This window comes from Dunckerocampus dactyliophorus, chromosome 4 (assembly GCF_027744805.1).
Source record: "Dunckerocampus dactyliophorus isolate RoL2022-P2 chromosome 4, RoL_Ddac_1.1, whole genome shotgun sequence".
In the NCBI taxonomy this organism is placed as follows: domain Eukaryota; kingdom Metazoa; phylum Chordata; class Actinopteri; order Syngnathiformes; family Syngnathidae; genus Dunckerocampus; species Dunckerocampus dactyliophorus.
Genome location: NC_072822.1, coordinates 12610803 through 12628146, shown reverse-complemented (window position 1 = coordinate 12628146; position 17344 = coordinate 12610803). Strand labels below are relative to the sequence as shown.

Here is a 17344-nt window from a genome sequence, read left to right as displayed (position 1 = left end):
CATAGCAGTAATTGTCTTGACAGTTATGGGAGTAGCATACAGTATAGACAGTAAAGTGTGAAAGCAGATTACTGTTCAAACTGTGGCTTAATAACAGCCACGGGCGTTGGGTGGTGAATATGGGGGTTCTCCAGCTTTTTGTGGGGGAAGAGAAAAGGGGAGTGATTACACAAAAATGTTATCCCAGCTGTAGCCCTCAAAGCTGTGTTGCAGCTGATAGTTAAACACACACACACACACACACACACACACACACACACACACACACACACACACACACACACACAAACACCTCAACTGAGCAAAAGCAAAACTGCACAACACAGGTCCCACGTTCCCTTTGGAGCCGTGTTCTGCCTCCGGTGCTACATTTGACGGTTTGTTGCACGGCACGTAGGTGTGTAGCCTGCACTGCGTTACGTGATCAAACAGGCCGACTGACGTATGGCCAATTATCTTGGCTGCCTCCTCTCATCTCACATTTAAGCAAAGGGAAAGGCAAAACCAGAGAGAGAGCGAGACGGAGCGACAGAGGGAGAAAGCGAGGCAAGGCTGACGGTGTCTTTATCCAAGAATGGCAGATGTAAAGACGCTTTTCGTGCTGGGAAACTGACATGTGCACAATTTTTGAAAAAGTAAACAATGGCTCACACCCTTTAGATTATTTTTTTTTGTTCCATGGCTTAGCCTTACCGTCAGCAAGTCCTAAATAAGTCAATAAGAAACAAACAAAGGGAATACGTAGGGAATTAAGTATCAAAACTATACTCTTCTCTAGTTTCAGGCTATGACATCAATGTGAATGTGAATGCCAGCTTACTGACATTCTGGATATTCTACCTCTCAAACAACTGTTGAGTGAACCCCTGTGGTAACTCCTTGTTCTTGGGATGTAAATGGTGGAGTAACTTGCAATACAATATTAGCACAACATTTTGCGATAACAATGACAATACCATGAGCAATTTTGCAATCATCAGTATAGTGGAACAAAATTAGCGACAATGCATCTGGGTGAGTGAAGGAGGAAAACATTTGGAGACACTAAGCATACTAATAAATGTATATCAGTAATTAATTTCATGCAAACATAAACTTCTCATAATATTACCATGATAATCTGAAACATCACAGTGGGCAGCTTTGTCAAAAAAAAGTAGGTTTTGCTATGCATTTTAACATAAAGCCTCGAGTTCAGCTAACTATCTTACAGTCATGGGCAAAAATATTGGCATGCCAAAGAAATGGCATGCCTGTATGGAACACAACCAAATCATCTTAATTTATATAGCCATGGCCAAAAACATTGGCATATTTGGCATGCCGATATTTTTGGCTGTGACTTTATGTGAGAGAAGTTTTATAATTTAATTTTTCTTCAGAAAATAGACGTGTTCAAATGTAATGTTGGTTTGGATTAATCGTTTATTAACTGTAAGATCTCAAGTTTTCATCCTTATTTTAATTTAATCAAACTGATTTGGTGCATATTAGGAAAAGCTCATCCCTGTTGAAGTCTTAGCAGAGGTAAATGGTGTTTAAAAGTATTTGGGGCGGGGGAGCCTTGACCCTGGTGTTCCTGCACCATTTTCTTTCTTAGTGAAGAAGAGACTGAGTCAAATGGGAAGGAGGAAAGCAATTACCATGGGAATAGTTACTGACAATCACTTTCAAGGATCTTGGCTTAGGGCACTACACGCGGCAGCTGGAATGTAATGGAAAAGTGAAAATGGAAGGAGAAAATGTTTCACCTTTAATAGGTAACAATGATGATGAAAGGACAATAAAAGCAGTGCCGCACATTTAAATAAACCCCTTAAAACATGTTGACACAGACAAACAAAACAAATAGAAACAAAAGTCAATTAACTTAACAGTGTTAAAAGACAAGTAAAACACTCACCAACTGTTGCTCGAGACTTCGATGAGTATTTCTTGATCTTGCTACTGAGCATGGTGTTGTCCCTCAGGGCCGTCTTACAATCTCTCTCCATCAGGAAAGACAATTCAGCAGCCACAGGGCGGAGGTAGGCTGCATTTAGGAAGACCAGGATAGCGTGTGGCTCTGCTACTTTTGGAAGGACATGGAGGTCCTCTGTGAGGGCCTGAGTGAGGGCTGGGGTCACAGAGTGGAAAGCCATGGTTACTCTGTCAAAGCCTGTTACACCAGGTGGACTGGAGCACATGGCTGAGTGAAGAAGAGCCAGCGTTGCCTGGCTTCTTTGGCCCTTGATGAATGAAGCCAAAAATAATATATCATTGTAAAGTTATTCAGTACACTACCTGTTATATTGCCAGATGCTGCTGCTCCACTATTTTGGGACGCACACATACTGTGTCATTTTAACCGTGCCAGACTTGGGTGCGATTCAACCACCCTCCCCATGTCCCCCACTGGCGCACACTCACACTACTGCTGTGGCCAGTATAGGTGTGCTATGACTTCAATATAAAACAATGTATTACTGTTTCAAGACGGGCTAATTTTGAGTTGTTTTGTTTATTTCTATTGTGTGAGCTGGCAGGAGGAGTGATCACATTCTTGACATGTCACATGCACATGTGCCTGAATGCCTTTACTCAAAATAATCCACATTTTATTCATTTCTATCATGCAAGATTGTGGTTATCATTATATGAAGAAACACAAATGCACTCGAACAGATTGCCTTCTTCGGTCTAATTGTCAATACCTTTTGTTAGTCTAAATGTGGGTTTAAAATTGTCCAGTAGACAATGCATCACCACTGGCCACAGTAGCATAGCATACGCATACTCTTTGCAGTAGCGTTATCAAACTCAACGTTATCAAGACAAATGGTGCAATGACTATTAAGTACCATAAATTCTGGTGTGTAAGCCGTACCCACTACATTTAGAGGAAAAAACAGATTTGTTCTTGTATAAGCTGCACCGGCAAGTCATAAAATGGGATATTTAGTGCACAAAAAGACGTTACACAGAAAGATTTTTTAAACTTTTAATAAAATGTTTTTTTCCAAACAGTGCGTGCCAGAACAGTGGTGCAACCCTGCTAAATAACAGTGCAGAACACTACACAGCTAGTTAAAAACAGGGCCGAATAGTGCATGTAACATACAATAGATAACAATAACCTACCCTCTTCCATGTCAAAATTGAACAGCGTCCTAATTTCTTCTCACACACGTTGTCGGCTCTCTCTCTTTTGGTGTGAGAAGGTGGACTGAAATGGGTGGCGAAATTGAGGTGAAGAAGGAGAAGCACGGTTGGGAGAAATGCATTGGAGATGGAGGAAATTCGCAAGCTGATGAAGAACGGAGACGAGGTGGGGTGTGTGCGCCGTGGTCGTGTAGCAGCATGGTAATGGTCTTCAATAGGCAGTAGTCCTACGCGAAGCAGCCGTGTTTCCTTGTCTTGACAGCAAAAACAATTGCTATCCATCCATCTTCTATGCCGCTTATCCTCAAATTCATTGCCTTAACTTGAAAGCGGCATCAATTTCATTTCTTTGTGCATGTTCTAGGATGGAAGCTTGTTGTCACTGCGAATTTGCACAACACGGCTACATTCCGGTACAGTAGGTGGCGGTTTGCACCTAAACGTTGGTTGCGACGCTTCATAAACATGAGGAGGAAGAAAATCGGTAGTCAGTGTGAGATGGATAGATAGATACTTGATTCATCTCCAAGAGAACAACACAGCATTTTATGTTTTGTTTTATATGCTTTATTGTATCTGTATTTCTTTTTATTGACGTATAGGATATGTGAGCGGACATGACGTGTACGCCTGTGGCGCTTCGTAAATTGCGTAAGCTTTACATCGGGTCACTTGTGAAATTGCTGGATATTACACATTATTTCTGCTGGAGTTATCCTCTGGACTTCATAAGAACCACGGTGTGACCGCTTTTGGTATGTGTCAATGCAATCGCTGCACAAATTCCAATACTGTACGTCCCCTCTTTTTTTGTTTTCATTCAACACAAAAGGCTTTCCATTCTCGGCGGTATATTTATGGTGTTTATTGAATCATCCAAATCCAACAATGTTTTACATTTGATTTTAGTATAAATTGTGTCTGTTGTCGCTCACTGCAAACTGCAGCGTGTGCATACCCGGCTCCGCTCAACAAGAGCAACATGCTTAGCCAACGTCGAGAATAGTGGCTTCTCTGCGTTTTTTGGTTGTTTCCTGAACTTTTTGTTTTTTACCCTTATGATGGACTATGTTAGTAACAGCATTTTCCGAAATACATATTCAAACGATTAGTAGTTCTGAAGTAAAGCAGATGTCACAAGATTGGAACATGACCACACCAAGCATCATGGGAGATGTAGTTTTTTGTCAATGATTAGCCGCACTGGTGTGTAAGCCGCAGTTCAGAATTGGAGAAAAAAGTAGCAGTTTATACACCAGAATTTATGGTACTTGCATATAAATGTTGTTTCCATCAACATGCACTTTGAAGCCTTCTTGCTTTTTTGCATTTTGGGGCTAAAATGCTGTTGTCACTTAAAATAATGGCCAAAATTATACTGTACCTGGTAATGAGCAAGCACTTCACATTCAGGGTACAGGAAACATAAATGTTGCAGGCATTGGACCCGTTCAGTGATGGGCAAGGATGGAACTCCATGACCTGCTGGGCTAAGTCGCTCCAGTAAGTGGCAGCGGAGATGAAGACGGACATTATCCCATGCCTCTTGGATCTTAAAAATGCAAAGAAACATATGAATGTATGTCTGTATGTACTGTGTGTATACACACCTGATAAAAAAAAAAGACCAGTTGAAAAATTGCAAAAAATATACATTATGCAGTGTTGGATCTTAAGGAGGTTAGCGCTACGTAGAGCTTCAAAACGCAAAAAGAAGAAATAGGAGTGAGATAAACATATTTTGAGTAAGCAATTTATTGCAGACAACCCTTAGAGTGAAATAGGCTGTTTATCACCTGATCAAAAGTTTAAGACTCAGCCTCTAAAAGTCAAAATCTAGGCAAAAATGTTGATTCAATGTCATTTTCTGCCAGGTATTCACACTGTCAAGATATCTTGATTGTAAAGACAAAAAGTGCACCATTGCTGCTGAGGTTGGAAGCAGTAAGACTGTCATTTTAAACATCTTAAAAGACCCCGAGGGTTATGGAACAAAAAGGTCAAATGGTAGACCCAAAAAATGTCACCCGCCCTAAGCCGGAGGATGCAGCTGAAGACACGGGAAGATCCTCAGCCCAAATTAAGGTTGTTACTGGTATTAACCATCAGACGGCATCTGCCACAGAAGCGTTTTAAGAACAAAAAATGTCTTCAAAGGTCTTGGTTACTTCAACGCCACGTTTGTAATTTGCACAAGAGAACCAAACATGGGATATTGAAAGGTGCAAGAAATTTTTATTATAAAAAAAATTTAACCTTTACAGTCCTGATGGCTTCCAATTTTATTGGATCCCACCTGAGGTGTTTGCCACACGGCACAATGGAGAGGGCCCCATCATGATCCCATCATGATCTGGGGAACAATGAAGCTTCAGGTTGTGCAGTGGTGTCAAATAGAAACCATCCTGCGTGTTCCTCTGATCTCAATCCAATTGAGAATACTTGGTGATGGACGTCAAGAGAAGAAAAATTGACAGTTCCAGACAATAGATGCCCTGTGTGAAGCCATCTTCACCATGTGGAGCAACATTCCTACCAGCCTCCTGGAAACACTGGCAACAAGCGTGCTGAAACCAGTTTTTAAGGTGGTTAACAAGAATGGCACAGCTAATCATTACTGAGTTTTTGAACATTTTATTTCTATTTTACTTTTTTTTTTTTTTTTTTTAGGTATGGTCTTAAGCTGATAAGCTGATGAACAGCCTATTTCACTTTAATGGTTGTTTGCAATAAATTGCTTGCTCACAATTTTTTTTGTCTCACTCCCATGTCTTCTATTTGCATTTTGAATGTCTACTTAGAACCTACTTATAGATCCAACAGTGCAAAATCTAAATTCTTGCAATTTTTCAACTGGTCTTACAATTTTGATCAGGAGTGTATATGTGTGTAATATGTGTGTGTGTGTGTGTGTGTTAATTAAGTTATAAATGCTGCATTCAATATGGATGATTTTAAGGAATTATACATTAAGTAATACCTCTAATGAAGAGTCATCTCTGACTACATCCACCAAGTGCATGGAAGAGGCAGCAAGTTGGGGACAAGAAGGCGAGGACAAAGAGGGGGTACAAGGGAAGCAGATACCACTCTTGGATGAGAGATTTAGCAATAGCTGTAGCGTCGCCTCTTCTCTTCCATCTTCTTCAGACCTCAGGTAATCCTGCTAAAAGTTAACAGTAAAATAGAATTCTTGTGTTCTCACAAGAATGAGAGGTGAATTTACAAAGGTAGATTACTGTAATTACTGTTACTACTCCTGATGAAACACACTCCAGTTAATGAATGTTTACTTAGTTACATATGAGAATAATCAAGTGAGTCATTTAAATTTTAAAATATAATTATTTTTCGAACAGCTTCATTCTAGAAGTAATTGCATTGCACAGTATGTAGAGACTGTATTGTACCATTATTTGTCATTAATCCAATGTAATATGAATGGACATTAATGTAATTTGTGGTGTATTACCAAGCAACCGAGGAAGGACATGAGCTCTTGATGTCCTGTGTTGACAGGCCGCACATTGTTAAGCATTTTCACGTTGAACCACTGCTTGCACTCGGACGGACTGGGTGGACCATCTCCACTTTGCGGGTCTCCCATTTTGGCTTGCAGGTTTTGCAGCTGCTGTTCAATACTGACGGACAAGAATAATTTGTGTAACTGGCAGAGCCAAAACAGCATTTACCACATTAAATCCATCCATGATCTAAGAGACAGACAACATACTCTATCAAAGTTCACTGATAAGTGCACAGTTGATACAGGTTGTCGTTATAGTGTCAATAAATCTTTTGTTATATGCTAACAAGTGTGTGTGACTATCAAGATTTCACTGCGATAGTCTACATTGGAAAAAACACCCAAAACCACTTGTAAGCCATACAAACACAAGCACACCATTTTAAATATACACAGTAGACCTGCAGTCCACATTCACAGTTGGTCTTCATATGCGTTTATTGTGCTGTCTCTATCATTAGAAAATAAAAGACAGATGCAATGCATACAGTGATATCAGTGTAAGAGTGTCTGCTCAGCAGATGGTGTGAAGGGGCGTTACAGACATCAGCCAGCGTCTGAGACACGAGCTTCTTCTCATTCCACTGTTGGCAAGCGCACACACGCACACACACAAACACAGGGTTTTAGCAGACTTCATCAGCTAGTATGCTTCCCCTTTAGTATGACAGATTAGAAATGACGTTGATATGTTTAGTCGTTTCCATGCATATCAATACATATACTGTACAGTATGTTTGACCAAACAATAATACTGTGAGAACATTAGAAAAAAATGCATTCTGAAATACAAAATGTGAGTTGTGGATACCAGCATTTTGTTAATGTTCTGGTTAAACAAGCATATTCTGTTTGTCTGGGTTGAAATACGCTATGAAAATAAATGTTGCAAAAATGAGTAGCTCTTGGCCATTTTCATTTTGTAAAAGTAGCTCTCACAAGAAAAGACGTTGGAGACCACTGCTCTAAAGTCATTAAAGTTCAAATTAAAGTTAAGTAAGTGTTGTCTTGTTTTTACTTTCCACCAGTAACACTGGTTAACTTCTTTTTAAACTTGTATGACAATTTAAATGTTAAAATGTTACTTACAAATCGACCGTACAGTTCATTACGGTTTTGTGATGGTGACAGATTAACACTGGAACTGATTATTTTTATCATTCCCTGTAGGAAATATTGCTTCCAAGGCCGACCAGTGTCCTGGAATAATTTGTCTTTGATGTTATTTTTTTTGCATATATTTTTGTTTTATATGCTGAATAATTAACACTAAAAGTCTAATAAATACAAATATATGGCGACCGCTAAAAACATAAATCTCCTTTACATATGTATGTGTGTAAGTGTGTGTATCACATGGTAAAGGCTCATTTTCCTGTCAGAGCGCTCTTCCCCCAACTGTGGGTCTATAAACTGCCTCCTGCCTGCTCCTGGGCCATTAACACATCCAGATGTCTTACAATGGCAACACATTAAATAAGTGTTCAATCTGACACAATTTAATTTCAGCAGGGAAAAATCGCAAGGGGATAAAATGTTATAGACTGGTCCAAACGTCTGTGCTCTAGAATCAACACTGCCATTTTAACTACCTCTACCTCGCAAACTCCCTATATCATCCTCAAAGCAGCATCACGGTAACAAATTAGTGATGGTAAGATGTTTGGAGGGACCTGATGTCAAAGTGTGTAACTTTTTTTCTTAGGATGTAAGGGTAACACTGTGTGCATTATGTTGATTTTTTTATTTAGTAGAAACAAAAACGTGTGTAATTGCACCAGCAATTACACACATGCTCTGTGCAATGTGCCAACCACCCAAAAAAGTCAATTAATTAATGAGTAAAAAAAGAATTACTTTTACTTGCTAGAATGTGCTTATGAGGCTGAGGAAATAAAATGCACTCGTTGCATGCATTCATAATAAGCATCATACGTAGAATAAGAAATACACACTTAAGGAGAAAATAAATTAAATTAACTGAATATATTTCTGTCACATACCATGTTTTGCAGAGACATAAGAACAGAAGCTTATGTATGTTTATAGTTCTGGTTCTGGGCTCTACACCAGGGCTTCAAACAGACAGCAGGTTTCAAATGGGCCTCCATCTGTAGCGCACTTTTTCAGTCACTCTCTGAACTTCATTAAAAGCACAACACGTCAATGAAGTGCAATTCAGATGTAAGTTTTACAGCTGAATTGAGGTCATTTTTAACTACCGGACTTCCACATTGCTAGTCTGGGACCCAGGGAGCAGTTAAAGGGTGAAATGAATCTCCGACTACAGTATTATGCTATTATTTTTGTCATTGTACAAACTACAGTACACTGAAAGCAATACACATGTTGTTTTGTAGAGAAAACAACAATATAACTTTTGTAGCTGTTGTTTTGTATCTGTTCCGTATACTGTACTACTGGTTTCCTCCAACATTCTAAAAACACGCATGGTACTGCAGTTTAATTGCAGACTAAACTGTCCACAGGTGAGATTGTGAGTCTGAATTAGTGGTCAACCGATTATCGCCCGGGCCAATAATCAAGCCCGATATTTGGAATTTTGACGTGTATCGGTATCGGCCTTTATTTAAATCCGACGGGCTGATATCGAGAAATCAATTTAAAACTGGGTTATTTCGGTGATTGACTGGTGACCAATCGAGGGTGTACCCCGCCTCTCGCCCAAAAATTAGCTGGAATAGGCTCCAGCTCACCAAACAGTATAAAACATTGATGAATGGATGGACAGCCACCTGCTCTACAGCTAAGCTTTGCCACCAGAACAGTACCTTTGCCATCCAACCAAAGTGTCATCCAACTGGATTCAAGTAATGTAATGCATATCACTCTGAAAATGTTTCTCTTGGACAGGCTTTTCAAGCTTTGGCTCTACAATCTCAACTTCAAAAAAAGCTTACACTTTTCTTATTTCTACTGTTCATTCGCACCTTTCAATTACGCCTCCTTACAGCCTTGTGCTGTAAGTTATCTAGTCAACGTGGATGGTCTGTGTAAGGATGTCCCTCTGGCTCTGCACAATGTTGTGACCTTTGGCCTGCCGATGTGAAAGCTACCTGCAGTCTAATCAACTTGGTGGGATTAGCTTTCGTCCTGATGACTTCCCCTGGCGGCGACTCAGACAGCAGGTGAAGTCACATAAAAGGAATGTGAAAAAGAGAATGGGATGAAAACAAAGGAGTTGTAGTAAATAAAACTATTCTACTGTTCCGGTACGGATGACTACAACACGTAATGGCAAAGAGGCGGCAGGTGAATGCAACAAAAGCCCCTGTGTGGAAGAGAAAACTGGATTCTATGGGTCTCGTGACAAACACGTCACACAAATGTAGAGCCTCCTACTCATGCTGCTTAGGAGGAATCTAATTGTTTTCCACATCGTCCTAACTAGACAGTTAACCCCCACTTCCTTCAGCATCACTGCAATAGAAAGGCAGCAACCAGAGGTCTTTTATTAGATATGATGGCACATTTCACAGTTGCCTGACTTACAGAAACCCAATCCCACGATTAGTCAGCACTTTGACGTTATCTTAAGTTCCTTGTCAGAATTAATTTAGTGTGGGTGGGCTGCTGTGGGGTTGTCTGTCGCGCTCTGTCTCCCCACCGCTCGCCTACAAGAGGTGGGAGGGGGTGGGTGGAGGAAATAGGGGAAATCCGAAGATCCTTTTCAAATAAGATCCAACTCTAGTCACTGCCAAACGAACTAAATATCTCCTGCATCAAAAGGCCCCATTCTGCATCGGGAATAGAAACGACTGAGGTTGAATGAACAAGTTGAAAATGGATCTCACCCTGGCCTGGCCTGTGGCCCACTTAGTGCCCTCACCTCTCAGCCCCTGTGGACACCAGAGAAGCCAAAAGACCAAGCTGCTGAACACGACACGGAAATCCTCAGCTTGCACACAAATGCAAAATACTGATTATCAGTACTTTTAAAAACATCTAATTTGAGAGTATTGCAATTCAAGACTGGCAGGCGACCAGGCAGGGTCACTTATCATGCCTGCTTTCTCCTGGCCTATGCTGACACTTCATTAGAGGTCTGTCCCTGGTGGGCGAGGCACAGCCGTGAGCCACCCGAGCCCACACTGCGCCTCTGTCCCATCTGATGAAAACTAATGGATTACAGCATTTCAATTTGAGGGAAGCAGCTCTGTTGTCGGCCTATCTTAATCTCCTTCAATTAGGGAGCAGCTCTTAGGCAGATTTCAGATATTTGAGAACTCAGAGAGTGAGAGAGAAAGAGAAAGACAATTGCTCGTGATCAGTTTGGAGTTCTTCACATAACCAAGGTAGCACTGTTTCCCCTTTTTCTCATCAATCCTTCCCTCTCCTACACTTCTGTAATTTGTCCTAACTACTAATAAGTCAATTAAATGGTGTTGAATGTGTGTGTGTGCAGCCCACCACAGTTGAAGCCATTTGTTTGCCTATGTCAAAGGGTCTAAAGTAAAGCAGGCTGGCGGGACGCTATGTATTCGCAGCCTAACAGAGATGCTGACCAGTGGACCCCTATAGTGAACCAAGGATTGCCTTATTTTTAGCCCCATTCTCCATTATCTGGATGCTTTGTTCTTATAATGGTTATCCCTCTCCCATCTGCAGGAACACAAAATAACCCTTTAATGCTTAGAAAGCAGAAAAATGGCCTGGCCTTCAGTAATAAGCCTTGAATTACCTACCCAAGGGTTTTCGTTTCAAGATGTGGAATCTTCAATTATTATGTTCCCATTTAGAAGGGCGAAGGAAAGAAAGAAAGAGAATATGGTGGTAAGGGAGGGGAAGAAAGAGGGAGAGATAGAGGGAGACAGAGAGACAGGAAGAGTCCCAGATACTAATGGTGCCAGAGCCTTTGTTCACTAGCTACATTTAGCCTGTCCTTCATCATCTGCCCTCAAACAATAAACGACATGAAATATAGATTTCTCATATTCATTTTTTTAGCAATCGTTTGTACAATCACTGACATATACCAGTACTGAATAGCTCTTCAGCTTGTAACATCCAATTCAAGCCTACTGTAACTGCTGACATCCCCCGGTAAATTATATGAGTAACCATTGAGTTATAGGAGTATAAGTTTGTGAAATAAGACCATAGTATGATGATGGGTTCTTTTTAATGTACATTATCTCACAAAAGTGACTACACCCCGCAGATTTCCGCATACTGTATATCTTTTCGGGGGACGATACTATAGAAATACAACTTAGATATACTTTGGAGTAGTCAGTGAACAGCTTGTGTAGCAGTATAGATTTACTGTCCTCTGAAAATGACTCAACATACAACTATTATTGTCTAAATAGCTTGCAACACAAGTTAAGTACACTTCATGAGAACATGTCCAAATTGTGCCCAAAGTGTCAATATTAATAAAAAAAATATATATTTTATCATGTTGGAATATTGACCCAGTTTCCTAAAGGAGGAGATCTGCTTCAGAATGTCACAGTATGTGTTAAATTTGTGTTTCCCTCAATGACCCGCAGCACTCATGCAGCCGTAGGACATGACACACTGCCACCACCATGCTTACCTGTAGGCAACACACAATTATCTTGGGACTGTTGTTCATTTATATAGTATTTTCTCTTTAGAAGATATATTGTAATAAAATAGTTGCTTAAATGTGAGTGGGATCCATACTTTTGTGAGATACTATAGTGGTGCACTGTGGATTAATGCCACAAAAATTTAGCAATTTCACGGGCACTGCAACTGTCACATGCTTTAAAAAAAAGATCACAGAGGAACAGCTGATACGCTGATAAGCAGAAGATCCAGCGATGTTTGCTGCACACACAGTTCCAACTCGAATTGGAATGTTCCAAAGACCAACCATCTGTAGTCTCATTCCCATAATGTCAACTCATCTTATTTGAAGCAATTGTATGCTGTACCTATTCTGTACCTTCATCTTCATACCTTCATTTAGATGTAAGCATTATTCACAGTGAAATTAAAGAAAATGCCAAATATAATCACAGTGTCAACAGACAATGTAAATGTATGCGCTATTAGGGCCACACTAAAAAGAAAAAAATGTAAAATTACAAGTAAAATGTAAAATTAGATAAATAAATAATTAGTCACATGAATATTTTTAGAACTTGTGAAGTGAAATTGGACAAATGTGTATTGACAACAATCACATTAGTATCTTAGTAGCTCTTTCATAGGATGTACAGTACCTGTAGTGCCCATGCAGTGGCCAGTGATATAAATGCACACGGATAACAATTTTCCACATCCATCTGCTGAATAGCTGTTTAGATGTGTCCTTATTATGAGCAACTCAATAGAATGGTGTCATTCTGTCAGATAAAACCATTGTAGTGTTAAATAGCATTGTATTGAGCTCCCAGTGTGATATTTGCTGTCTTGTATGTGAGAGACAATAAAATATTTTATCACAAAAGATGCAACATTCACAGTTTGGGTCTTCCAGAACCGCACTGACAAATATGCTTTCCTTAGCACCATATTGATGGATGTCTTTTATAAAGAGGCTCATAGGAGGTATACCAAATACTTTTGTCATGGAAAACTATATGTTTACTGTACTATATGAGACTTGTAGGATAAACAATCAAAGCACCATAATGGGCACGGAAAGACCTCCAACTAATGACAATGGAAAAGAATCGGTTACCGTTCTAATCAGATGATATAAATTGTATGACACGCAGTTAGGCCAAAATCTTCAAGATGAAAAATACAATTCTGCAAGTCGTACAAAAATCCGCAGTCTGAACCACCCTCGCCAATCGACACATAAGAATGCTTTCTCTGTGGCTTTATATTTCTAGAGATACTCAAAAATGCCACCACAAAAGACAGTGATGCCATAGAGGTGAAATATGATGATGGCCACAGAACCAAAAAAAGGAACTGAGGGCAATATGGGACGATACATCACACATTTCTGTCCTGGCTGCTCAGTACAATAATGGGAATAAGTCAACAATAACAATAAAAGAAGACCTGGATGTACACCAGAAAGTAACAGGCATACAGTTAAGTCTCGATGCTAAGTGAGTCACCTTCCAATCATTAACTCGTTCCTAACCATATACATTACTCATCATTGAGTTGTATTGTTTTTATCTTTTACTGTACTATTAAAAATATTTTAGCTTCCCTGACTAACCTGTTGGCATTCAGTTTGAGTTTCTCTTCTGTGTCTTTGATAAGCTGCTCAAAGTCCAGCTGACTGGAAAGCCCAGGAACCACCAGATCAACAAATGCATGGTCCTCGGGAAAATCTTCTGGCCACTCCATAACTCTCTACAGGGATGGCGATCTGAAGGAAAGACAACACATCATCAAAATTATGACTTGTTCCAGTTCAGAGAACAACATAATAACACAGTCAGTTGTGAGGGCTGTCAGGATTAAATCAACTATGTAGACTGACGAGACAGGAGAGTAAGGGATCATCATGATTGTCTGTCAAGAAACAAACGCATTCATTCAAGTGGTTTGCAATCATTTGAAATGTCCTTAGACAAGAGTCTTATTAGGGCTTGTAAAATCAATTGCACCTGAGACAAATGGAGGGTTATCACAATAGCAGTTTCTGATCTCACAAAATAATTTGCAATTGAATGACCCCTGAATAGAAGGCAAAGCCTCTGACCACTTCCACATATTGACACTACAGCCTGGAAAAACAGACCCACCAAAAATAATAAGATGCTCTTGAGTTGAACCTTTAAATAAACCTGCCATCTCCTTATGTCTGTGCCAGGGCTGAGGGACCACCAACAAATCTCCCTCATCCCTGCGGTGCTTAACGTTCCTGCTAAAAAGCCAATCCCCCACCTGTGCAGCATGGCTGGGTCTCACATCAACATTGTCATCAAGCAGAGTCAAGTGGAAGGTAATGGAGAGTGTCTGTGTCAATTTGGCTTTCTCACACACCGCCTGGCGCTCGGTCCAACGTCGTGTGCGCTGATTTTAATAATCCCTGTCAAACGGCGAAGAGCTCGCCGTACTGTGCGCCGCTTCCTCGCTGCTGCGCACACTCGATGCCACTCTCCCTGACAGGGCAGACAGGAAGCTCAACATTCATTTAGCCTGCACAAAGGGAGGCCTGTCCAACTGGACAAATATTATTTCCCCCCACATTGACAGCCCCACCAGTTAAGCTTGTCCTTTATTATTTCGCTTTCTCCTCTTGCCTCTGTCATCATCACGCACTAGAGCCTGAGAAGATGTCTCGAAGCAGCTATTGCTCACAGATGCTCACTCTGTGGATTAGAAAACTCAACACGGTAATATAATGTGTGTGTGCATGTGTGAGCGGTAAAGCTCAAGAGAAACCGATGGACTGTGGACTCCATTTTTTCCGCTCAATGGGCAAAAGTATTGAGATTTGTGAGGTCAAAGGTCACGGATTTTGGAACTGAGCAAGCAACTGCTCGTTTACAATCTCTGTTCTGAAGGTGTTTGATGGGAAGTTCTTCCACACCTAAGTCATGCTTTTCCCAAATTGCTCCTACAAAGTACAATAATAGAATTGTTCAAAATGTTGTGAAAAGATGAATAATTAACATTCAAGGATAACTAAGGTGTCACCCTTGATTGACTACCGTATTCACCCGCGGATAAGAGGGTGCTTTTTCCCCCAAGAAACAAGACTGAAAAAGACAGGTCGTCTGACATATGAGAGATTTATACATGTAAACCAACAGGTGGTGCCAAATGAATTCTCCCCAAACAAGTAAGCGACTTATTTATCCTGTCACACATGATTTAGAGTTATGAAGTTGCTCATTTTAAAATAATGATGATCAATGAAGCATAGAAGAAATACAATATCCTTTTCTATTTCAATCGACCAGCTGTAATTTTGTTGTTTATTTGTTTTTAAATATTAATTTTCATTTTCTTTCTTTTATATTGTCTTAACAAATGTTTTTCCAACGTATCTTGAAAAAGAGGGGCCGTCTTATATTCAAGGTTGTCTTAAATTTGGGTAAATATGGTAACTGAAAAAGAGGAGCGTCCATATATTTATATTTATGTTAAGAAAAACACACTCATTGGTACTGTAGAACTGCATAATGTGATGCAAGTCAGTACAAGAGCTGTGTTTTATCCATATATATATATAGATACATATATAAATGCTGAATTTCTGATAGAGCACTTGCACTGGACCGTAAATTAAAGTGTACCTTTTGAAGTGCCCTGGTAGAAGACAGAAGACAGCACACAGGGTCTCATTAGTACAGCACATGGAAACATCCAACCTTCATCTTTGTGTCATTAGCTCTTTTACAAAGCAGATGTTGGCGGTGCCCCAGTGTGTCTCCCCAGTGCTGCTAAAGGGACAGCTGGAACAGACACTTGTCTGCCGGAGACATCAACGCAACAGCTATTAGAATAGAGAAAACACACACATACAGTACACACACACAAAACCATCATCATCATCATCATCCCATCTCTCTTGCTGCTGCCTGTCTGCCACAGCCAGGCTAATACACAAGCCCCATTTGCAGGAACAAGTTCGTACTAAAATATTTAGCAGCACATCCCCCAGGCTGCCACTTTAATGCCACTTAGAGCCTGTCGAGCAAAAGTCAACATTATCTTAAAAGGTGTACCTAACAGTGATGTAAAGGCAACATTTTATTAAATAGGTGCACATTTGAATACCATAACACTACTTAGTACTGTACCGTGCATGCCATTGGGGGATGAATGGTTTCACTATCTCTGTTTCACCCACAAAGAGTGTACAGTATAGTGATATGCTAATGAATGACTTCTTAAAACATGCTGTAAAATCATCATCATTGAATTTTAAAATATTTTGACCGATGTATCAGCAACACCCATTACAAAAAAACACTGGTACTATTCACTCTGTGACATGTACTGTGTCATACTGGCATGACCTGACTATATACAGTCAAGGGAATGAAAAACGGCACACACAACAACATGCCAATATGTTTGAAAACTACAAAGATACAAAAGACTTCCTCTATACATGTGAAACTGTCCAAATGTATTTCATTTGGCTACAAAAAAACACCATGACATGATGCCTGATGGCTTTTAATAAACAATTGTGCTCAATAAGTATTAAAACAATCCAAGCTCAAAATTTGTGGGGTAACCTAATATTCTTCTTCTTCTACATTCAGCTTCTACTTTTTTTTCCAAACATAGAGTGTGTATTCACAGCAGTAACAGACATATGAAGTGCATATTTACATAAGTGAGGGGGTTATAGAACACAATACATAAAACACTGGACAAGTCACAATTTTGTACAAGAGGAAGGGTTGTGCATTTTCAGGAGATGTCACTAAATAAAAAATGGGCTGTATGCCCTGTTATGATCACATCGTTCATTCATGCATTCTGTTCCATCTCTTCAATTATATTTTTCATTGTCTCAGTGACAATTTCCTTTGCTTATTTCTCTTCCTCAAGAGTGGTGCTCAAGACAGAATTATCTTCCAATAGTGCCTTGACATCATTCTGTAGAACCTTGGTATCATTGTACAGTATATGGTCTATTTTCTTCCACAGGGTTTTTCACCTCCTTGAGAGCAGCGAGTAAGGCAGCATTATCATCTTTTAATTAGGCCTGTCATTTTAATCACTAAAGTGATTAATCGAACAATAAAA

General features: G+C 39.9%; 1 protein-coding gene across 5 annotated transcripts in view; it reads right to left on the bottom strand.

Annotated features, from left to right (window-relative positions):
• Positions 1-17344, bottom strand: part of kiaa0825 (KIAA0825 ortholog) — a 155620-nt gene that overhangs the window by 134245 nt on the left and 4031 nt on the right. For 2 of the 5 annotated variants that reach the window (XM_054773811.1, XM_054773816.1), the window contains exons 2-6: positions 13845-13997; positions 6614-6782; positions 6122-6307; positions 4526-4693; positions 1904-2228 (exon numbers count right to left, since the gene is read on the bottom strand). In XM_054773811.1, coding sequence (XP_054629786.1) covers positions 1904-2228; positions 4526-4693; positions 6122-6307; positions 6614-6782; positions 13845-13975 — 979 coding nt within the window. In that variant the 5' untranslated portion in view covers positions 13976-13997. Of the gene's footprint in view, positions 1-1903; positions 2229-4525; positions 4694-6121; positions 6308-6613; positions 6783-9618; positions 13818-13844; positions 13998-17344 lie in introns of those variants that run through there. The other 3 variants (XM_054773813.1, XM_054773815.1, XM_054773814.1) reach the window with 3 other exon arrangements.